The 25,967-nt window shown below is 36.5% G+C and overlaps 1 protein-coding gene across 2 annotated transcripts in view; it reads right to left on the bottom strand.

The window, feature by feature from the left end:
* LOC109108725 (steroid hormone receptor ERR2-like) overlaps positions 1-25,967 on the bottom strand; it is a 78,695-nt gene that overhangs the window by 27,187 nt on the left and 25,541 nt on the right. For both annotated transcript variants that reach the window (XM_042742850.1, XM_042742851.1), the window contains exons 2-3: positions 23,873-24,294; positions 12,472-12,588 (exon numbers count right to left, since the gene is read on the bottom strand). In XM_042742850.1, coding sequence (XP_042598784.1) covers positions 12,472-12,588; positions 23,873-24,281 — 526 coding nt within the window. In that variant the 5' untranslated portion in view covers positions 24,282-24,294. The remainder of the gene's footprint in view (positions 1-12,471; positions 12,589-23,872; positions 24,295-25,967) is intronic.

Here is a 25,967-nt window from a genome sequence, read left to right as displayed (position 1 = left end):
GAATTATTGTGGATTAGTATGTTAAGCATGTTGTGTTTTTATTTTCCTCACAAAATGATATTTTTAGCTTAGTCTATTGAATTTTTACTATAATCAGACAGGAAATCTTACTGTGTTGAAAAAAAAGACAATATTTTTAATCATAAATTTTTTGATGAAGCATTAGTGTTATTTTATATATTTTATTTATTTATTGCAAAATATTAATAGGACATACAATTAAGTATTTTTACTAAAACAGTATATTTATATTTGTTTGGGGCTGACATGTCATGGTTATTTTTTTCATTGTACATTGTACAAAAACTATTTCAATATTTCTACTTCAAGTGTTACTTGCTTTTCTTTGCAATTAACTAGCAGTTTAGCAAATGTTTGTAGCAATTGCCAAAAATACACTGTATGGGTCAAAATTATAGATTTTTCTTTTATGCCAAAAATCATTAGGATATTAAGTAAAGATCATGTTCCATGAAGATATTTTGTAAATGTCCTACTGTAAATATATTAAAACTTAATTTTTGATTAGTAATATGCATTGCTAAGAACTTCATTTGAACAACTTTAAAGATGATTTTCTCAATATTTAGATTTTTTTTGCACCCTCAGATTACAGATTTTCAAATAGTTGAATCTCAGCCAAATATTGTCCTCCTAACAAACCATACATCAATGGAAAGCTTGTTTATTCAGCTTTCAGATTTATAAGTCTCAATAATAATAATAATAATAAAACAAGACCTTTATGGCTGCTTTTGTGGTCCGGGGTCACATATAAAACTCTGTCATCACATACTATATTTGATCCAAAAAACGAGCAACCAGTTAAAGTTCCCTGGCGGCTAAATGATCTCATCCCTCTACAACTACTGTGTCAGAGAAGGTTTGTGTGCCTCTACAGCAAATTACACTTCCACAATTCTCCCTGCTCCCTCTTTATTGAACATTATAGAGTGTGAGATTAGAACAGAGACGAAGGAGAAGAGAAAAACACTGAGTGGAGGAAAGCAGCCAATAATCAGCCGACTAATGAGAGCGGTGGCGTAAGCGCAGGACACTGTTGCATCATTTACAGACAGCGTAACTCAGATGCAGTGACCGCAGTCTTAAGAACGTTCATCTGACTGTATACGCTTTGCGTTTTAAACATTTCCCAGAAATGTACAACTTCAGAATATGAACTGCTAATTGCATCTGAATTATAATGTCTATTTCATCAAAAAGTGCAACAAAGAGCGGCGACAACAAACTGCATTATCTTTTTAGAAGCCAAATCAGGAGATTTCTTCTCCTTACACAAATTATTTGATTCCCTAGAAACAGAAATCTGATTAGGATTGTCTTTCAATTTCCTGACACTGACAACCCACTAACCTAATTACCCGCTGGTCCCCGTGGTCCTACTCTTCCTCGCAAACTCCGGGAGATCATTTGATGGTTGCTAAGTCGCAGTAAAATCTCATTTCTCCTAACTACAATTTTAATATTTTTATTGATAGTCACAGACGGTGGGGAGCAAGATTAAATGATTTTGAATTATGCTAAAGATTGGATTGACTAAACACACCGTAAATATAATTTAAATCTGGCCCAAATGGTTTGACTTAACAAGCTTATTATTACAACATACCTAAAGGACATTACTTTAGTGCTAAACAAAGGCATATTCTCATTCTTTGTCACAGTCTTGTTGCTGAAATTGTCATGCCGACAAATCTTGAATATAATGCTAATGTTACTAACGTTAAATAGATTAAATACAAAATGGTCTAGTTTTGCTCATGAAGATGGAAAATGTCCATGTTGAAACTAGTTTCAGCTGGTTAAGTTAGTCTCCCCAAACCATTTTAAAACATCAAACTAGGTCAGCTAAAACCGGCAAACCACTTCAGGCTGGTTTAAGCTGTTTTTTTTTTCTTCTGTATTGTATATGCTTTTCTCTAAAGATCTTGTGGACTGTGATTCAGATGGAGAAACGCTCCGTGTCACATGCTGCCGTCAGCCATTGCAAAGCCGTTGTGAAGATTCAGAGGTACATAGGTGCCTGTTTTAATTAGAACAATAACTGTCATAATTAAACAGATGCTGGCAGGAATTAAACCTTGGCACTCTCTAGTTTCCCGTTACACCCGGAGCAAGAGGGGTCAGTGTGAGAGAAAGTGAGGGAAAGAGATGAAAGAAAAAGGATGATTTGTAACGCCTTTAGATTGCAACCTCAACTGGTTCAATCAGTACAACATGTATTGTGAAATTACACCTATACAGTCAAATCAGATCAAGAACGTATTCACAGTTTTATCTGCACTGTGAATTAGGTTTTGTATGTATTTTGTGTTAGTGTTTTTAAATTGTTAAACAAATGTTTGTCTTCAAAATGTTTTCCCTGCATTGTGAATTAGAGGATGAAACTCATTCCAATGCAAAACATATGTTGGTCTTCATAATTTTTTTTTTTTTTTCTCGCTGTATGCGGAAGTGAAATGAGTTATGAATGCCATTTCATGTTAATGTTAAGACAATGAGAGCACAGAATGCATCTTTTGGATGAGTTCATTTGCTGCTTACGCCACATGAGAGGATCTGTCTGATTTATAATGGATGGATCAGTGTATCATGAGGTCTTTCAGACCCTATAGTATTTTAAGGAACAATTCTCACTAAATCGCATGCATATTACTAGCATAGTGGCTGTTTATTAGTACTTATAAAGCACATATTAATGCCTTATTCTGCATGGGCATATTTTAGATCCCTTAATCCTTAAACCTCATACCTAAACTTCACAACTACCTTACTATTAATAAGCAGAAATTTAAGAGTTTATTGAGACAAAGGTTGTGGTTAATAGTGGGAATGGGACCATAAAATAAAGTGTGAACAAAGTGCAGTGTGAACTGGATGATTAATTAGTTAGTATAAGATGAAGTTTGAGAGTTTTTTAATGTGAACTGGATGATTAATTAGTTATTTTTTTCTGAGGGTGAGGTTAATGTGTGTTTTAATTGTTTTTCATTGAACAACTTTTTCTTTCTCACTGTAGTTGAATGTGGAATTTCTCATGCTCCTCGCGCCACATCACAGGATCTGTGTGATTTGTAATGGACGGTGTATCATCTTTAGATCACAACCTCACTGGTCCAGTCAGTACATGTATTGTAAGGTTACAGCTAAACAGTCCATAATACAGTTCTATTATAGAAAGAGTATTTTTCACAGTTTTTTGTAAGTTTTGTGTACAGTGTGTGGTTGATTATTAGTGTTTTATGGTGGTGTTTTTTGAGGAGGATAATGATTGTTGTTATTCCAAAAGAAAAACAAATGTTTGTCTTTATAATGTTTCATTAAACAAGTAATAAATAAAGAATTTTTTTCCCACCAGTATTCAATCACAATTTGAAAGCCCTACGTTGGGCGCCATCTTTTCTGTTTCTTGCTGTAGTTAAGTAAAGTAAAATGAGTTGTGAATGCCTTTTCATATTGACAATAAGAGCAGTGAATGCATCTTTTGGACGACATGCATGAAAGGAATGAACGGCTCAAACTGGAATATCTTCAATGAAACATGAGAGCAATGTATTTCTGAAACCCAGTGTGTTTTACGGCGCTGACCGCCGCTAATTCACAGCGAGCGGATCTCGAATGTCGTTCCTTCAAAGTGAGCGTGGCGGTGTGGGAGAGAGAGAGGGCTTAGAGCCAGCGCGGAAAGCATTTGAGTGTGGATTAGCCCTCGGGCCAGTGACTGCGAGAGGGCCAGCTGACCCCGGGCTCCTTTTCCTCTCTCAAAACAACAATACCCTCTTGAGCAAAGCCCCCAAAAAAAGAGCCTGTCCCCACTCCTATCAGTGGTTCGCTGGACTTGGCAGGGGCCCTTATTTTTGGTTGTCTCACCTGTTCATCTGGGCGAGGGGAAAGTGTCAGCGTGGCTGGGATGGTTGGCAGTGCCTCGGGGAGCTTAGGCTGACCCGTTTTTAGCTAGGAAATTCACAGGGCCGTGTCCTAAGGCCACGGTGAACTCTACCTTTCATGGCTGCCGACAACCCCCATCTGAACTGGCCTCGCGTCAGCACTATTTCAAAGAGCCCTGCGTTTGGCAGCTTGGCATTTTTCCTCAAGAACGGTGACGAGAGATACGGCGAGCCGACCGCAGAGCTGACATCTAACCCAAAAACACCTGTGCCGTGGCTTCTTCTAGCACGGCCGGACCCAATCAGGCACTCTTCCCAAAGACGGTGCCAACAAAGGAGGAAACTCACGCACTACAATCCTGCCAAAGGACAACTGAATGTTGCTCGCTGTGGGTTGATGCAGTTTCTGGAAAAACTTAAAAATCTGACCTTTAGGAGTACAACAACTCAAAGGGATACCTTTACCCCTGCAATATTCATAGTGGTACCTTAAAGGGTTATTTCACCCAAAAATGAAAATTATGTCATTAATTGAAAATGTATTACGGTATACTGTCCATGTCCAGAAAGGAAATAAAAACATCATCAAAGTAGTCCATGTGACATCAGTGGGTCAGTTGTGAACGCACTCACAAAAACCCAGAAGAGAAGACAATGCTGAATAAAGTCGTAATTTTTGTTATTTTTGGACCAAAATGTATTTTTGATGCTTCAACAAATTCTAACTGACCCTCTGATTTTCTGACCCTCATTTTCAATGGAGGGTCAGAAAGCTCTCGGACTAAATCTAAAATATCTTATACTGTGTTCTGAAGATGAATGGAGGTCTTACGGGTTTGGAACGACATGAGGGTGAGTAATTAATGACATAATTGTAATTTTTGGGTGAACTAACGCTTTAAGGGGACATATCAATACTCTATAGTACTAATATGCACCTTTTAGGGGTAGAAAGGTACAAAGTTGTCCCATTATGGGTACTGGCCCAGTGACAAGCTCCTAAAAGTACACATTTTGGGGAATGGGGTATTTTTCTTCTGAAAATTTCTTAAATTCAGCAGTTCTGTTTTTGAAAAATTAGAAGTTGTAAACAAGCATCTGGAACACTTGGAGTGGGTATGTTTTTTAATTGTGACTGTTCGATGATCAGTACAGCATGAGGGCACACTTAGAAGTTGTAAACGAACAAATTTACAGTTCAAGTCATAGAACTTTTCAGAAAAATAAAAAGTATTATAAACATATAAAGTCTTTCAGCCTTATAAATGATTATGCATTACACGTGATTGGTCTGAACAAAAGCGGCAGACGGGCTGAATGAAAATGCAAATTCACTTATGGAAAAGAAGAAATACAGTGGTTACCCCATACACAAAGCAGCGCTATGCTTAAAATGATTAGACATCATACAGCGGCAATGCCATCAAAAACTTTATAAATACAGTTAGTTCCCTTCAGATATACAACTGTCTAGTGGCCTGACTCCTCTGATGGCACATGAATGGCGTATTTTTAATGTCAGAAAGGTGATGATTTACAGGTATGTTCTGAGATAGATCTGTCCAGCGGAAAAGTGTATTCTACATCAAAATGGACTCTGTTTACTTCCTTATTTTTTCCTGCATAATCTCAACATGTTGGCGCACATGCACCATCCACCAGGCCAGAGCTCCAACATCTACACATCATATCTCATTGATAATCTCTTTTTTTTTTATCAGACCCAGCCATCCTTCCCCACACAGATGATTTGACTCATGATCTATTGAATTCAGTACGTGTCTACACTTTTTTTAGACTGTGAGTGTGTGTTTTGTGATCATCTGTCTCCCTGTAGAGATGATCTACAGCGTGTCGTCCTCGTCCAGCAGTGATCTAGGCTCTCTGGTGGAAAACACATGTTCACGCCTGCAGTAATCCTCTCACCTGTTCAGATGAGGCCTCAAGGTGTTCAAGCCTGTGGTAATCACACACACACTTCACACACACACACATGGTTAAAAAAATAGGGTTTATGTATTAGGGTATCTGTCTTAAAGGAATCGCTCACACTAAATAAGCATTCAGTCATCATTTATTCACACTCATGTCCTTCCAAAGTGTTATGTTTGGCAGAATGTCCAACAAACGTGGAAATAAGAGGCAAGATTAAAAAAAGACACCACAGATGGATCGCTGACTAACTTTATCATGGTGTCTTTTTGTTCTTTTTGACAGAATAAATCACTTTCCACTTTCATTGTATTTCTTTGCGAAGAACACAAAAATATAAGGTCAGAATCACATGAGGGTGATTAAATGAAAAAATGTTTTGAATAAACTAACCATTTGAACTTATTGCTGGTGTGTATATAATGTCACCAAACACCAAAAAGTGCAACAGATATTCTTCTGATGTCCAAAGCCAATATATCAGACACATACTGAGGCACGTCGTGCAGGATTGCTAATAGTGCACTGCTGTTCAGATTAAGGTTTATTTGTTTGTCCAGCGGACAAACACATAATTCTCTATAGATTTTAAGGCAGATGGAAATCAGACGTCTAGATGAGGCTTGAGAATGTGAGAGATGTGAGTCTTGTGGGTTAAAGAGTCTTTGGATTACGTCAGTGTAATCTCTCAATAGTATCAGCTCCTTTCTTCCCAGCTCCGATTTGCTTCCATTGATCAGAGGAAAAAACCTGTAGTCCCTGACATCTGAGTCCTCTTATTGATCACTTCCTGTTCAGGACTATGCAGTAAATCTCACGACTGAAAACATCCTGTGCTCACAATACGGGTCCTGCGCGGCTGATAAACTCTTTAGTTTTATCAGGTTTGAAATGATTCTTCTATCATTACTGCTTAAAGTCATTTTTCTCTCCTCTGTACTACTCACTTAATTATGGGTGATAAATACACCTGTGAATAAGCAAACAAAAGAAAAGTCTAAAGAGCACATTTAGTAATAATCAGCTTGTTTATGGGGAAAATAACTGTTTATATTCACACATAGACAATAAAACACCTCAAGTACTGGAAATAAACCAATGTTTCTATTAATTTTTACAATGTTGCTAATTATGCATTGGTTTATTAATATCTTTTTTAATAGTAATTTCTTTCCCCTCAATAGTTAAGAACACAAATTTGTCTCAGGTACAGTTCAGGTACATTTATTTGATCATAAATACAGTAAATACAGTGATATTATAATAATCTAAAATAGTGGTTTTCTCTGTGAATACTGTATTTGTTAAACTGTATTTTATTCCTGATTATGATGCTGAATTTTCAGCATCATTACTCTAGTCTTCAGTGTCACATGATCTTCAGAAATCATTCTAATATGATGATTGCTTAAGAAACATTTTTGATTATAGTTTTAGTTCACGCAGGTGCTGTCCTGTCCTGTAAAGTCATCATTAGGTGGGATGTCTGCATTGAGCACGTGACCTTCGCTCATCTCACAGCCACTCAGCCGTGGCTCCTGTCGTACGGTGAGGGTAGACGTGGACAGACGTGACCCTCTGCCTCTCATTTCCCTGTTGCCTTGAAAGGCCTGATTGATTTGGCGCTCACGTAGAGTCGGATCGGAGACAGACAGTGACCTTGCACTTGAGGAGGGACGACGGATGGCCAACAAGATGCCTGTTCATGTCATCGTATTCATTTGTGCAATGTATAAACATATTTTTATAATGCTGTAAAAGCTGGTTTAACTCTCAACACTAACACAGAACTGAAGTGGTTTTGCAGATGCTCAGTAACGTGTGGACTGACAGTGAGAAAGTGTTTGAGTAGAGGTCAAACCCAGCCAGTGTGAAAGATCTTGTGTGCTTACACAGAGCATCTAAGTCATGTTTAGTGCAGTCTAAAGTTGTCCTATTGTTGTCCCTAAATAATCCGTATTCGTATTATACCAGGGCTATTATCTAGACACAAAAAGTAATTGTAAAATAAATGTAAAAAAAAAAACAAAAAAACAAATCCATCTAATACAACTAAGCATAATATATTAAAACTTTAAATATAAACTATACACACACACACACACACACACAATCTAAAACAACTATACATATATATATATATAATTCCATCTAATACAACTAAGCATAATATATTAAAACTTTAAATATAAACTATATATATATATATACATACTATTTATATAATATTTATTGTTTTTATTGTTATTGTTTGTAGATGAGTATATAATTTTTTTATTTATTCTTTAAAGATTTATTATTTTGATTATTAGTTTTATTAAGTTTATATAAAAATATTGTGCAGCACAACTGTTTTAAGTTTTGATAATAATCAGAAATGTTTCTTCGAGCAGCAGATCATCATATTAGAATGATTTCTGAAGATCATGTGACACTGAAGACTGGAGTAATGATGCTGAAAATACAGCTGCACATCACAGAAATAAATTACAGTTTAACAGAGATTCACAGAGAAAACAGCTGTTTTAAATCCTAATAATATTTAATATTTTTTACTGTATTTCTTGATCAAATAAATACAGCCTTGGAGAGCAGAAGAGGCTTATTTCAGACACATGCACTGCACATGCACTCTATTTTTTGCCTCGACACAGGTGATTCATTTCTGACAATCCCTCCCTATTTTCTGGGCTCTTATTCCTGCAGATAATATATTTGCATTAATTTTTCATCAGCGAGTAATGCGATTCATTCTCGGTGTCTCGGAGAGATTCCGTTACTTCATTCAGCTCCATATAGACGGAAGATCTTTCACAGATGGATTGTGGGTGAACTACACACATTACATTACAGACCTGCTTCAAATCCAGCCTGGACGCACATGCTCTTACGTTACTCCTGCATGCACATCAGTGTGCATAAAAACATGCATTCACTGCATTAACATCAATGCAATGAGAAATGAAAAAAAGGGTAAAGTAAGAGAGAAAGAAATATCTGCGAGCGTATTTAATTGTCACTTATGTCCCACATGGCAGGACTTTAAAAAAGCATCCTCAGGAAGAGAGCTGAGATGTTCTGAAAACATTTAGCAGATCAATACATCGGGGAGAGAGCGTGTGCTCTGGGACAGAAGCCTTTCCAGTCGGAATACTGTTACACTTCTATTAGTCAGGTGCACGGATCGACCTATTCAGCATATTTCTGTCTCTCTGCCCAACAGGCGCAATTATTTACTGCATGTGAGCGCGACTCTCGTGCCAGCAGCCCCTCAGGTCCAGCACTCTGACACCAGCCAACAACATTTACGAGTCTAACATGGCTTGTGTGTCTCTGGCAAGCGCTGCGCTCGGCTCTGATCGCTGTCCTGTGGTTGATGCAGTCAGTACAGACCGTGTGACTGATTTAAAGGCCAACAAATGACATTACAAAGTAAAATGTGACCTAATGAAAGACCTGCTGAGGTGAATGGCGAAACGTACTTCACACATGTACATTAAGGAGAGCGATACGCAAGCTCAATCTCAAACACTGGCATGAAAATAATCGAGAATATGATTTGTAATGAAGAGCAGGTACAGGCGATAAGTTCAGCAAAAAGATGAAAAACTTAGATGAAAAACTTAAAAAAAAAATTATAAGAAATGTTTTTGTTTTAGTTTTTTTTTTTTTGTTACAGGAGTATATCGATCGATATATCGATATTTTGATATTTTATATCTATTTTAAACAACATATACATTTTTATTAACTCACAAATGCAACCAAAATATATAACAAGAACATTTATCTGAAAATTTTACATTCTGTACCTCAGTTGGGACATTAACAACAAAAAAAATAGGTCTACACATTTTTTTTTTTAGTAATAAAGAAAATAAACAATTGGATTAACAATTCTGGCTATTCTATGGGCTCAGTGCTAAAAATCTTTTCTACAGATAACCAAATTACAAGCAACATAGACAATACAACAAAGACACAAGTTCAATAACAGTGCTTTTCAGGTTTTTCAGCTCAGTCAAAAATAAATTTCCAGGTGCACTATACAGAAATGTAATAGGCTAATCAAATGTGAAATAACTGCACAGTCTTCACTCTATAAATTAAATATAGATGAATCATTTCTGATGTTATAACGGTTATTTAGTCAGGAGCAGACAGCATTAGATTTATTATTAGTTTGCTTTCACTTTAAGAACGAAGCACGGATTTAATATACTGATACACACGCCTTTTCTTTCTCAACTGTTTACGTTAAGACATATGCCTAACGACTGTGTTTACTTGGATATTCGCCAAAATGCGCATTTTGATTTAATTGTGTCTGTATTTATTCATCCATGCACAAAAAAGCGGAAGAGAGCTCGATTTAGTATTCACGTGGTGCGGCTGTCTGTGCGTGCTTGCGCTTCAGAAGTGTGCGCTGAAAACTTCTCACACAGCGCTCGACTGTTCCACCAACAATCCCGAACGTCTTTTATGCCTTTTATGCTTCACCTTGTGCCTTCGGGCAAGGGCAGTCCTTATATCGAGTCCTGATACGCGAGTTTGAGCGAGAATGCACGCGTTGGCGGTAATGCATAGACGGACATTATGTGAAAATGTGGACAGTGCCAAATAAGGTGCCTATTTATATTACAGATATCGATATTTTACGTGTGGCATCGATGCATCGTATCGTCAGACATCGTATCGATGTATCGATCCATATCGATGAATCGTTACACCCCTAATAAAAAACTAAGAAAAATGACAAAAAAGCAAAAATTACTAAAATGAAAACTGAAAATATAAAAGTTAAAGTTAATTTAAAATATACTGTATATAAATATTAAAATAACACTTGTTGATGGTTTTTGAGGATGTCACAAAACCTGTCCATGTTCATCTGTCTGATTTAATGACAAAAGATGAATTTTTGACATCCAGTCTTCAACGTCAACAACATAAGATAAGAGACGTGTTTCTCCTCATTATAAAACAGATTCTTATTTTCCTCTGCACGACTATATGCCCAGTCTCTTTTAGAATCTGTGAATTCAAGAAGTTTCAATGGTCATATGATGTGATTTCAATTTTTCCTTTCTCTTTGGAGTGTTACATGCTCTTGGTGCGTAAAGAAGATCTGCAAAGATGCAAAGACTAAAGTCTCAAATCCAAAGAGATATTCTTTATCAAAGTTAAGACTCTGCCACACCCTCCTAAAACGGCTCGTTCTAACACACCCCCACATCTCTACCTCACTGTGTGGAAATATTTGCGTAATGCCGCCCAAATGTTCACGCAAAGAAAGAAGGTGTTGTTTCAGTAACACAGTTAGTGTTGAAGCAGTCATGTCAGGGAGATGTGTGTGTATCTAGGAGAAAGCAAAAGCACTTTATTTTGGTCTTCCGAAAGTAGACGCATTTAGGAAGCTTCAAGATTACTTACAACAGAACAGCAACACATTTTATGGATGAGCGTTTCATGAATCTAGGAGAGGAGGTAATTCTGACTTTGCTACGACAATCTGGCACTTCTGAATCAGCTACTGTAAGTGTGTTTTGTTATTAATTTAAGTATTTGCTATTGACTGTTCAGTCGTGATTATGGAAAGGGGCGTTACATTTCCGACGAGTGCTTGCGGTGTTCGGCCAATCACAATGCACTGGGTCAGTTGGCCAATCAGAGCAGACTGCGCTTGTCAGAAGGAGGGACTTTGTAGAAAATGACACTTTTGAGGGAGGCGGGGCATAGAGGACCTACAATAATGTACAGTATTTGAAAAATAATGTGTTTTTTTTAACAATTAAAGCATGTCAGCATATTCTGTTACACTAAATACACAAAATAATGATCTTTAAAAAAGCATCATATGACCCCTTTAAGAACTCAATCAGATTGTTGCATAAATAAATCAAAGCAACACATAATTTGCATAATTTGATTTTAAGGTTTGGTGTAATTATGGATAAGGTCAAGAAAAGTTTTGGAAAAGCCCTTGACCGGGATTAATCCAACCCTAAGTGAGATACCCTTGTACAAAGCTGAATAAACTGACCAAATATCTAGATCTAAGAAGAAACTATACTAATATAGTTTTTAGAAATATTTTGAATTAATTATATTTACATATTTTTTCTTCTATTTTTAAAATAAGTTAACATTTTAGTAATTTTTCAAACTTTAGTATTTGGTGTTTTATTATTAATTTTTAATAAAATAAAACAGAAATAAAATAAAATAAAAAAAGTTTTATTATTATTATTATTTTATTTTTATTTTTATTTTTTTCAGTTAAAGTTATTTTCATTTCATGTTTCATGTTTAAGGTTTTAGTTAACAATAACAACCCTAGAGCAAATGTTGATAAAAAGGTTTAGAATATTAAACTAAGTGATCTGTTTGAAATCATGTACTAACCAAAATGAACATTTCACTTTTGGTGTGATAGGGCTTTTACATTTGCCAAAAATAGACATATTTATATTAAAAACAAAATAACAAGCCCAGCCCAGATAAGAAAAAGTAATGCAAAAATAATGCAATGCATTACTTTCCATAAAAAGTAACTAAGTAATGTAATTAATTACTTTTTAGGGAGCAGCGCAATATTGTAATGCATTACTTTTAAAAGCAACTTTCCCCTCACCTTCCTTCAGCATGCCCACTTTCAAGCACTTCATGAAGCGGCACGCCTGACAGGACTTGCGTCTTCTTTTCGTGATCTCGCACTCATTGGTGGCCGGACAGCTGTACTCGATGTTACCTGGTGAGAGACAAAGAGAAAAGTGAGGTTCTTTCCACTCGCAGGATGTCGCTCCCATCTGCCCATCCAAAAATAACCCAACGAAAACAAGCTAATGCAGGAGAGTTTTATAGCACCACTGCATCCATCAAAGCGATCAAAAGAACGCTCTATAAATCACTTTATTTATAAAATCATCTTTTACTCAATTTGATAAATTGCCTGTGGCCGCGAGACACTACAGAACAGGGACAGCGTGTGCTGCAAAGATGAAGAAACATGAGCCAACAAAACAGATGAGACAGGATTGAAAACAAAAGATCCCAGCGTGCTTTCAGTGCTTCCATTCGAAACGCACCTCGCCAAATTACATTCACAAATTCAGGCTCGGCCTGCTTTACATAATACCTGACCCAAACCGAGGCCGGTTCTGCTGCTCGCTCGCTATTTACATAGAGAATAACCAGCTACTGATACATTATTCAAGCTGAGCGCTTCAGCTCTTCATACCTGCACAATAAAAGAGCCATTTGAGTCGCATTGTGCAAGTAACAATAGGCAAAGTGCTTGATATACTCGGCCATTCTGCTTGTGTCCGTGTACATTTAACTGTGGCAAGGCATTTCAATTAGGACATGTATGGGTAATGGCAGGAGCGATGGCTAAATGCAGAATGACAGTCGTCAGACAGCGCTCTTGTTCTCGTGCGAGCGTGTGGTTTGAATGTCTATGTGGACGGCGCTCACTCAATTTATTCAGGCTTGTCTTGATCACTGAAGACGTTGTGCTGAATAAAAACAATATGCTCTCTGACATATACTGTACGGCTGAGGAAAATAATACTGAGGAAAATAATACTGTGTATATATATATATATATCAATCACACATGATGTAATTAAATATATATTTATTGGACATTATATTTACCATATTTGAACAAAATAATTTGAAAAATAAAAAATGATTTGAACTTCATGAAATAAGTAACCTGTGAAAAAAAACAGATTTTATAATTTAAAGAGCAACTTTTTAATGCAATTATAGCATTTTTAAATTAAAAACTGTTGGGATCTCCTGTGCATCTGCAGCACTGTTAAAATGAAAGTTCCTTTTCCGATATTATCGGCCAATGCCAAAAATAATAATAATAATAATAATAATAATAAAAAATTATCAACTACCATTCAAGTCAAGTCACGTATTTCTATAGCACCTTATGCAATACAGATAGTTTCAAAGCAGCTTCACATCAAAAAACGGGAAAATAAGAGTGTTAATGTTGCAAAATTAATCAATTATGAAAACAAACTGAATTTCAGTTGTAAAGCAGCTCTACAGAAGAAAATAAAGATGTCATGATCCAGATCAATTCAGTTCAATGTTGATTCAGTTCAGATCAATAACAGTGTCAAGTGTTTTTATCCAGCTGAGTCAATTAATGTGTAATGTAATCAGATTTTTTTTAAGTAACTAGTAAAGCAATGCATTAATTTTAAATTTACAATGATACTGAGTTACATTTTCAAATAAGCAACACAAGTTACTTTGTTTTCCCATTTATTCACTGAGAGTGTTGAATGGAACCGTGAGTAAGTGCAGAGACAGAGATACTTCCTTTAGACTGAGGCTTATTCATTTCACTTTTGGTATAAAAATAAGCAAGCCCAGCCCAGGTGACAGAAAGTAAAGCAAAAGTAACACAGTGCATTACTTTCCATAAAAAGTAAATAGGTAACGCATTTAGTTACTTTTTATGGAGTAATGCAATATTGTAATGCATTACTTAAAATTTTAACTTTACTTAAAATTTAAACTTTCCCCAACAGTAGTTGATAGCTTCAATGTCCAGTAATATGCAATTTTTATCTACTCGGCCTGACCACTACAGATGGACCCATACTAACCCCCCCCCCACCCCCACCCACTAAAAAAAAAAAAAAAAAAAACTTGGGGAGATTATCATCCTTGGAGGCCCTCCGTAGGCCTAACTCGGGAACTGTGGCCCTCCATGAGCTTGACTTGGGGACTGGTGCCCTCCTTGGGCTTGGCATGGGAACTGGCACACTCTGAGATTGGAGCCTTCTCTGGGCTAAACTTGGGGATTGGGGCCCTCGCTGGGCTAAATTCGGGGACTGGAGCCTTCTCTGGACTAAACTCGGGGACTGTAGGCCTCACTGGGCAAAACTCAGCGACAGGACCACTCTCTAGGCTAAACTCTGGGACAGGACCACTCTCTAGGCTAAACTCTGGGACAGGAACCTTCTCTGGGATAAACTTGGGGAATGGAACCCTCCTTGGGCCATTCTCGGGAACAGGAGCCCTCCGTGGGATATACTTGGGAACAGGAGCCCACACTGGAGCGAGCTCTGGCTGGGATGAAGGCTGTGAACCGTCTTTTCCTCTTCAACCTCCTCCCTTGGTTGCGGGTGAATTGGGCGGCCAGCGGGCTTGAGAGAGCCGTGGCTGGCAGCTTGACAACAGCGCAGTAGGCGGCCCTGACACGGGAACGGCCGGCTGGCTCGACACCGGAAGATCCCTTCCCTCCACCAGTTCCTTGGTGTCAAGGAGGTCCACGGGGCGACGGTAGTTGGCCCCAAGCCAGAACAGAGAATTGATGGTGGCGTCATTCCAATGCCGCAGCAAGCCCACAGAATTCCCAAGCGTACTCGAAGAAAGGGAGATCCCGGTGGGCTAAGGGTGGTGAACCAAGTGGCTATCTCCATCAACATGGGGAAAATGGAAAACAAACACAGGGAAAAAAGGCTCTGCTCACTTTCAGTCTTGGTGGTATTCTGACACGGTTGCACTACTGTGAGGAGTGCAAAGCGAGGAATGAAGGAGACAAGTAGTACATCAATCGAGAGACTATAATGAATACAAGGGAACACAGGAAACACACGTAGCACTAGGATGAATATTACCAGACAAAGAACTCAAAACAGGAACCACTTTAAATATACAACTTAATCAGGGTAAGACAATACACAACTGAAATCAAATGAGAAACAATCAGGCAGCAGTAACAGGAAGAAAACCAAATAAGAGACGAGGAAGGCACATGAGAAGCAAAACACAAAAAACATGGGACAGAATCTAACAGTTGAGTTTTGCAAAAAGTGTTTTATGAAATTAACGACCGAGTCAAAGGCGGAGAATTAGTGTATGGTTTTGCAGATATGATGTGTGCTTCTGCTGTTTGAGTGTCAGCTTTCAGAAATTGTGTGACAAGGAAATATTTTGTGTGCAAGCAGTTGAAAAAACTGTAATGAACAGGTCAGTAAACCTCATAAATAGAGGCTGCAGATGAAGCTTCTATTTCAGTGTTCTTCTGCTCTGAAATCTTCCACAAACGCTTCCATCCCCCATTCCCAACTTATGCAATTATGTTAACATTATTGCACAGATCAAGTAGAGGGTCCCAAGATGTTTTAAATAATTAGAAATTCCCCCTTTTATCTGGGTTATACAAATCAGTATGCAAATGTAGCAGATCTCTTTGGGTTTGGGGTAAATAAAGGTGTGAAAATGAATGTGATAAAGTCTGATCGCTCCTCTTCCCGTTTTCCCATTTGTTGTCACGATCAACTAAACAGCACTAATCAAACACATTTCCTGTGCATTTCCAGATAACAGATGCTTTTGATTCATGGTTTTCCCACAACTAGAATGTGCAGCGACTCATTCCTCCTTCATCCTATCATATTTTCTGGAGAAGGAAAGGCTGAGACTTCCTATTCTGGGATGCGTCCCTGAGGGATCATTACAGCAGGATGCTTCTTGAATTGCAGTGTTGGTTAGTGTATCTTGGACGTCTGATTGGCACTCCATCAGGAGACTGACGGCTCTCATTCCCTCTCAGATACGCTGCTAGCCTCACGTAAACATGCTTCTGACTATCAGCATAAGGTCTGGTCCGCATCGCAGCTTATTCTGGCCTCAAAACATGTCAGACAGGAAGAAGCCAGGATAAATCACCCTGAGGACTAGACCTCATGCCAACTAGGGCTGTCATGATTATGAAATTTGGCTGACGATTAATTGTCTAAAAATAGTCACGGTTATTGTGATCAATTGTCTGTTTTAGGGCTTTCATTATATAATTGTGATTAATTTAAGGGTTCAGTAAATAATTATGATGTTATCATTTAATCTTTTTTAAATTATTATTTTTCAGTGTAAGATTACATTTAGTATTCCAAATTCTAAGAATCGGCCAATACAAAAGCACAATAACTGGGTTTGTCTTGAACAACCGCGGTTAGATCAAATAATTGCAATTAGACGGTTATTTAATTATCACAACAGGCCTAGTGCCAACAGTGACTGATATGTTAATCAAACAACCACAACTGGAATGAAAGACTGGTCACTTGTTTTGGATACTTTGGTTAGGGCTGCATGATTTGGGGAAAAATTCAAATTGCGAGTTTTTAGAATTTTACGACTATAAAATATTAATAAAATGTTTATTATTTTTATGATTATTATTAAATATTAAACAAAATTACTATTATAATATGTAAAACTAAAACTGTCAAATAAAAAAAAGTTTATTAATTTTGTATTTAAGAAAATAATAATATAATAATATAAATTTTATTTAAAGTATAACTGTAAATTTACAATAGCAATATTTATGGCTGCATGATTTGGGAAAATCTAGTTGCAATCTTTCTGATAATTGTGATTGTGATTAAAAATGAAACAAAATGTTTATATACTGATATGATTTAAAATACTAATTAAAATAATAACAATACTTAGGAAATATTAAAAAACTATAAAATACTATATATAATTAAATATTAAACAAAAATACTATTATTATATTCTACTGTAAAATAAACAAAAAATATATTTATTTTGTATTTGTATACAAAGTAATAATGTATACTAACTAGTGCCATCAACAAAATTAACTAATCACACATTTTTTCCTGAAATCAATTGTGATTAATCCCACCTAATGATAAAGTTTTTTTATATACTTTTATATTGCAATAACTTCACATTCAATCTTCAAATTAATGTACAAACAACATAAAGACTGTATATTTTTAATATTTGTTTAATGGCAACTTTTTTAATGATTGAAGGCCGGTATCACTGACACCAATTAATACTGATTTCCCTATAAAAAAAAAAAATCCCCCTAATATTTAACCATTTACTATAGCCATTCAACATTACAATTAAGAGCTATCAATTTTAACTATAATTAGACATTAAAAATTATTTCTAATTTGAAGTGAACTTAAAACAATCCTCACATAACTCCATTATAATAAATATCATATTTAGATACATGTGCCCCTCAGCAGAAATATACAGAAATTGAATAAAGTTATAAAACACTAAATTCTAAACCAAATACAGATTAATCCTTAAAGATATAAAAGTTATTGATTTGCTATTTTTTATTTTATTCTTGATACTGCTTGACACCAAGCAGTTGGTTATTAGGTTATTTTGGCTGCTATTTCTTTCTTTATTTTCTCTCATTTGTATTTACCTTTTCTGACCCATTTCAGTGTTGATGAGTTGAACGAGTTGAATCCGGTGTGTAAGATGAGGGAGTCTTCAAAAGCATTTCAGAGACATGTTCTTAATGTAACTCATATATAACATATTACATGCATGCACAGGTTTATGTCAGCCTTAATTGCCTTTTTGGTAACTTCATGCCTTAACTGACCATGACATTCCATGCCTGTAGTTTCTTTCACGATTTGATATGAATTGATACAGACTACAGTGCACGCCGGCACCTTTGTGTGTGCAATTCAAGATCACAGTAGCGTTTCCGCACTTGTTTGACTCGCGCCTGGAGCTGAAGTGAAGTTGGAGTGTCTGAAACGTCTCCGGTTTGATGTGCTAGTAAAGACATTCTGCGAATAAATAAATGCACTATTTGTCAAGAAAAAAGAAAGAGAAGGAGCAGTCATGAGTGGGGTGGCCAACCCTAGCATCTGCCCCTGCGTTAATGGCATTAAATAATTTTAACGCATTAAACTGAAAAAATTATTCATTCAGTCTTCATTTTTAAATTTTCAAACGTTAAACCATCAAACCATTATTTTAAGTGGAAAACACTGGATCATGTGTAAATGAACACAGCACAACAATTCCATGGTATGTTTGTGCAGAGTAAACGTTAAATATAAACAAAAGAAAAATTTAATTCAGATGTAGTAAATAGTTCAAATTTAGATTTAATATAAAGATTTTATTTGCAAACAAGAAATGATGCAATATGGAGGACGAGCGTGCAATCGCTTCAGAAACCTACTCCTACTCAGAAATCCTATAAAAGTTATAATCTTAAACTAAAAAGTCTTGGTACTGGAGAAGACAAAGTTTTTTTTTTATTTTTTTCTCAACATTTATCTGCTTTAATGTCTTTGATGGTTTTTCAGGACTGGTGCCAGGCCATGGTTTGGGGAGAGACTCGGGTCAAGTAAGTAAATTACAGTAAAATGGAAGGTCTTCCTCATCAAAATCTAACCTGACTTTTACAGGCTTACTGTCAGCCTCGATTACTTCATAGAGGAAAGAGATGGTGCTTTCATACACGTTTACACCTGTGTTGAGAATGGGCAGCAGATCGGGGTGAGTCACGGCGGTCAGGAACCATCATGTGATCAGAGATGTTAATTTAGACCGCCTCTCACTGATGGACATAGATTTAGCAGGTTGAAGAATCAAAATAAAGATGATTATGAGTTTAGAGCAAAACTGAAAGAAAAACAGTGCTTTCTGGTCATTCAACACGTTTAGTGAAAGCAAACTATAAAATCATTTCAAAAAGTGCACACCCAGCTAACAGGGAATGTTCTCAGAATGTTCTGCCAAGGTTCTCTCAAAGTTATGAACAAACATTCTTCCAGTAACATTATTAGAACCTTTGTTAGGTTATCGGGTCTTTAATGATGTTTTCAAAAAGTCAGCACAAAAATGCTATTTATACAATGTTCATGAAATGTTTTTCTAAAACCTTTTTTAACAAGTTTCAGATGGTTTAGACAATATGCAAAGGTAACTTTTGTAATGTTTGAAAAATTATAAAATTGTTTGTTAATGTTTTTATAGCCAAGAAAAATTATTTAGTTTCAACCTCCATATACCAAAATATTTTTCAAAATGTATTTCAGGGGCAAGAAAATACATTTCTACATTTCATCAAAGAAAATACATATCTTACAGATGCTAATTGTTATGTGTTCACGTGTTATATACAACAAAGAATTTCTACAAATCTGCTGAAATATACAGAGGGAAAATATATATTTTCAAATGCTTTTAAAAAATATATGATATTTTTAAAATATATTTTCAAAAATATGCAAAAAAAATTGTAAATATATTTAAGCACATATTTGGTATTTTTTTGTATATTTTGAACTACTTTGAAAACATAATTTCTTTTTTTTTAATATTTTTTTTTTTTTTTTATTGTTTTTTTTTATTGATATATGGGTTTCTTTTTTCAGTATCAAATGTAGTATTTTAAATATATATATAAGCATTTATTTGGTTGTTTGCATGTCGGACAAAATTGGGGTAATGGGTGAAAATCTAGCTGCGTCGATCAGTTTATTTTTCAGCTGACATTGCGTTGAAAAAATGAAGTGTGTTAATGTGTTCACATAACTACACACACTGTCGACTCATTATGCGTAATGAGATTATGCATGTAAACACACTCAATGTCTATTCAAACAAGAAAAAGAGTCAGTGCTTTGCTTAGCCTTATTACATGCGTGATAATTGTTTTATCACTATATATGGACTGAAATTCTTGCAGTTCATTGTTTGTTTAGCATTGTAAGACTAAGGAAATTTGGTTTTGATTTAATTTAATGATCAATAGCAAATACTCACAGATCACTTGACTCAGTATTAGCATGTATAAGATACTTTTTAGACCTTTGTTTCCATTTTAATCATACAGTACACAGTATTTATTATACAGACATTTATATTTTTCTGTTTTCTGACATGTTCAGACGTTTGGGGCTGTTTGGTCATTCTCCCTGTTATTTACTTTCTTAATCATGTCTGATCCTCATCTCTTGTGCCTCTTGTCTCGTCTTAAGTCAGAAGCTCCACGTCTGCCCTTTTCTTCATGATCTCAACCTGCCCTCTTTCTTCCACTTGTCTCTTTCTGCCTAAAATCCTCCCTCGTTCATCCAGAGCCGTGCGTCTGCTTATTATGCCATTAGTCGTCCCGCTCCGGCACGAGACAAAAACCAGTCCCTCTTCAATCTAAAGAAAGTCCTGGGTTTCTTCCCCTCCTTCCTGAAATTACCCGGCGACGCGTGCCTGCGTTTCTAATTGCGCCGGCCGTCCCCGGAGACGAGCCCCTCCCCCCGGCCTAATGAAAAGCCTCGGCCTTAATTACTCCTGCTGAACGCTGATTGTTATTGACAAAACTCCTGTGGCTCGGACAAACGGCTCTAGATTAGCTCCATTACAGGCAGCGCTCCAAGAGGAAGAACACAGCGATAGAGGGGGAAATCACCATCTGACAATACAGAGTGAGGAGGAGACGTCTGAGACCTCTTCTCCTCTTAATTGTCCAGCTCCTCGTTCTTCTCAAAGTGCTCATTTGTTCAAGTGTCTCATCGCGGATGCTTTTGTGCATCTGTCGGTGTTTAAAGCTGGACTCTAAATATGTGTTTGAGGGACGCCGTGTGTGTTCCGTCAGCAGTAGGGATTTTTGGACAACTGCTTTGTTTGTTTGATTAAGTTAGGTAGATTGTTTAATGTTTATAGAAGGCAGCCAGTAACAACGAGTGTGTGTTTAAACACTGAGAGCTTTGAGAGTGGAGTCATATTTATCTCCGCGGTGATTAATAATGCATGCGTTATGTGGAAGATGCATAAATACAGTATAGATTTAAGCCTGAAAAGTCTAACATATGAAACAATAGTTTTAAAAACTTTTTTGTTGTTGTTGTTGTTGTTTTTTAAATAGAACAGAACCTTTAGATAAAATATTTAAAACAAAAAAGTTTGCATGTTTGATCCATCAGGTTTTTATGGCTCATATAGTCTGATATAGTGAGAATATGGAGGGAACAAACAGCTCAATTTTATTCAGAGACTCAAAACGAACAAAAATATGCTATTTGCTGCAGATGCTGATATTTATATGATGAAATTCTGCTGCTTGTGATGTGAATCAGTGAGATCTTTATAACAGTAGAGCAGACAGTGACATAAAATGATCTAAATATCAGTGGTCACTCTATATCTCCAGTAATGTGTCTCAGTGAGATGAGATGTAAATGATCCAAACATATAATGCAGTGATCGAGAGATGAAGAAATAAAGTCTCCTCAGAAGATGTGAGATGTTCTGGAGGCTTGTGAAGATCATTCCTCCGCTGAGGAACAGTGAAAGTAAAGCTTCTGGAAACAAACGCTACTCAAAAGATCCTGATGATCAGATTTGAGACTCTAAAAACATGATTGATGGAGAATCAAGTAAAGTCCAGTAAGAGTTCATCTGGAGATATTACTGCAGTTATTCTGACCTTTACTTGATCAAAATCACTCAAGATCTGACACCAGAAGCAGCAGCTGAAGCTGATTACACTAAAAGAGCTTTTACTGCGGCTGTAAACTATCAACCAGACGACAGAAGACATGGAGGAGATTGAGTGTTTAACAACAAAGATCATTTAGAAATTTGTTTTAAAGGGTTTACAACTAATCACTCAGCCAACAATAATATTCTTATCTGTAAGTGTTATATTTCATGTGAGTATTTCCATTTAGAATGGTGTGTCCTATACGTGAAACCTCAGATACTTTATTAATGCATTCATGCGTTTAGGCATGTGTGCCAAATATATGTCTTGTGAGCATTGGGAAATGTGGGGTTTTATGCAATTAATGGATTAATGAATGAAGAAATTACATGAAGAAATACATTAACACTCTTGATGAGCGAGATTTCTACTTGCATGCTGTTGAAGTCCTATGAAAGCAGAGCAGTGCTTTGCACACACACACACACACACACACACACACACACGCACACACACACACAGAGTCCATGTGATTAGTATCTGGTTCAGAACACACTGCTCCTCTTGTCTGTGCCAATCCAATCTGACAGTGTGATGCTGCATGTCTGCTCTGACCTGAACATCACGCACCTCTGCATTACAGCGCTCAACTTGCTCTGCACTCAGCTTAAAACATACCACAGAAAACACAGAATCTGTCCGTAGGTTTTACTAACCTGATGGTTTTCTGTATTTATATTTCTTATTGCCAGTACCTTTGTTAAATTGAATTTTTTTTACAAAAATAAAAATAGTTCCAATTAAAGCCACAGCAGACTGGTTGTGAGTCTCCAGTTTTGTTACTGAATGAATGAGTTGATTCAGTGACTCATTCATAAAGACAGTCACTAGCTTTGTTTCCGAATGAATCAGCTGTTTGAACAAATCAGTGGAGTGAATGATTCAGTGTCTTACTCATTAAGACTTTTAGTTCCATATTTAGAGTATAATTTCATAAATAAATAAATAAATAAAATAATAGCAAATAAAAATAAATAGTTTCAAATTTCAATACCCATTTTTTTCCTATGGTGAATCAAAATGTTTCTATCTAAAGCTACTTTTTTGTAATGTTTATCAATTTAACACAAAAATGACTTTAAGTGTTCTTTTGGGGGAAACTTTTTTTTTTGCCAAAATCAAATTGTGTAATTTCATTTCAGTAAACATTTTTTTTTCAAGCAACATGAAGACCACACTGGTCTTGGATTTTATTTTTTATTTTTGCTTTCGGCCAAAATGAGACACAACGTGGACCAGACTTTGTACCATTAATCAGTGTGAAACCTTTTGGTTTGTCCATTTCTTCTGTGCTGTAGTGAGAAGAGACAGTGATGTAAAGACGCTATTTCATCCGCTCTTGCTGTTCTGGTCAGTGTGGTCATCTTATCATATGTCTCTGTAACAGTAAACCTCTTATAGGCGATCAAATGGATTGATTACTGTAACGTCACTGCTGGCGCCACACCATACATCACCATGTCCATGTCATGATAATGTCAATATGCACATTGTCTTTCTATTGACAGTTGGCCATGCATGGTTCAATGCTTCTCATTCTCAGATCATGTGATGAAATAAGTTTATAGTGACATATGTCTGAAGGTTTGCTTTACATGAAAATATGAGTGATGTTTGCGCCCACTACTGATAGAGTATGAAACACAGACACAAACATTTTCTGTAAAGCTGCTTTGAAAAGGCCTAAACGAAGATAAACTTGAAATACCTTGTATTGTTCTCTTGAAGAAGGCCTTGCAGGCTTCACAGGAGGCCACGCCGTAGTGATACCCTGACGCAATGTCTCCACACACCAGGCACAGGCGTTTTGGGATGGAGTTGAGCATGTATTCGCACTTGATGGAGCCGGGGTCCTCCAGTAACGTGCTGGAACAGTCCTCGTAGCGTTTGCGGCAGGCACTACCCGCTGCGCTCAGCGGCCCACCCACCGTGAACATTGGCGGAGAGTCCAGGCCGTTGGAGTGGCTGTTGATGGCGCTGCCGTAGCCGCCGCTGGCGTCCGAATGTGCGCCGGGACTGGGGTGGCTGGCTGTGTCCACCAGAGAGGACGGACTGGAGGGCTCTGTCTTGATGTAGGAGCCACAGCTGGACGTCATGTGCCGCTCCTCAGCAGCCATCCTGTTCAGCAGCCTGAAACACACACAGCGGCGTGAGACGCAGGACGCAAATGGATAAAAGCTGTATATTTGTATTGTTTTTATATTATTGCTATCGCATAAGCAAATCAAATCAGGAGAACATCAACATAACATCAAAATTAAATACAGAGTTCTGGTATGAAACTCTAGATGGCGCAATAACTCAATCTGACATAATGACATCATTATCATGTCGCACAGCTGATTGGTTCTCTCTTGTATCAGTAGCCAATGAGCTCGCTGCTCAACATTCAAATATATACTAGTGTTTCTTTCAGAAACCCTCCACCTTCCCCAGCTCCACCTATATAGATCTGCTATGGGGTAATCATGTATGCTACTTGGAGTTATTCTATATATGTTATATTTGCAGCAGCAGTATTTCTTACATGCTCACAGCAGCAGCAGCAGCAGCGTAGCAGATCTATTTCGCCAAGACCAAATATATTAACATTGTCAGGTACATTACCATGCCAATCCCTCCAAGAGTTGTCATGACAGAACTGGTTTTACTCAAGTCTAAAATAATATTTAACATCACTGATCCCATATGCAACAATTTATACCAGCAAAATACATGTTTATAAGTTAAATCAGGTAGAAATAGTTCTTTAAACCTAATAGCTCTTCCATTTTGATCCAGAAGAGATACATGTAAAAAATAAACAAATCAATAATAAGGGAATGAAACAAAGGACCCTTAAAATATACAGCATCATTTATTTGTTTGTTCATTCATTTGTTTGTTCAAGAGATGTAACTATTTAAACAAAAATGTGTACAGGTTTCATGTTCGGGTCATTTTGGACCCGGTATCATCTACAAAGTTATATTAATGTAAAATAATAATAATAATAATAATCTATTTCAGTTTTTTAATTAATAAATAGGGGTTAAATGCAGTAATAGCAGTGACATATAGAAAATTCACAATCACTAATTAATAATAAGATTCTGATCAGATACTATATGGTTTTAGTTGAAAAGTATTGTTATAACTGTTTTATAAAATAACAATTCTTCAGGTCTGAAATGGACCCAGAATGCGAAAATAGAATATAGATTTTGATTATAGTGTATTATATGATAAATGTAATATATAGATACATTTTTCATTTGAAAACCAGTAAAACATTGTGAAAACTGAAAAAAAAAAGAAAAAAAGAAATTCCTTAAACTAATTCCACGTTTTTCTTTTCTTTCAATTAAAGCAAAAACAAAAACTCTGTATTGTTGCAGAGAGGTTACATAACTGAATTTATTCAGCAACCACAATCGGAAACAATATAGTCAAGACCCATGTTTGGCTTTATTACAGTTCATCAGTGAGGGACTGATTGCAGATTTAGTGCAAACGGCAGTGTGAAAGAAAACAGACTGGCTGTATCACACTTTCATTTGAGCAGAATATCGCAATAGACTCCAACTTACAAGTTTGTAATGTAGAGAGAGTGTGTGTGAATGGTTGCCAGGTTGGGAAGATTAAGTAAACCACAGGGCAGAAAATATCTAGAAAGTGTCGATTTAAGAGAAAAGATCTGATTGGTGGATTTAGACTCTTGACATCTGGCAACCCCAAGTGTTAAAGACATAGTGGAGGCTTGTTACCAATACAAGATTATGGTAATGTCAAATGAAAACAATGTTTCCAGGATAAATAACTAG

The sequence above is a fragment of the Cyprinus carpio genome, chromosome B17 (assembly GCF_018340385.1).
Source record: "Cyprinus carpio isolate SPL01 chromosome B17, ASM1834038v1, whole genome shotgun sequence".
Taxonomy (NCBI): domain Eukaryota; kingdom Metazoa; phylum Chordata; class Actinopteri; order Cypriniformes; family Cyprinidae; genus Cyprinus; species Cyprinus carpio.
The sequence above is the reverse complement of the archived record's forward strand: the minus strand, read 5'-3'. Positions and strand labels throughout refer to the sequence as shown.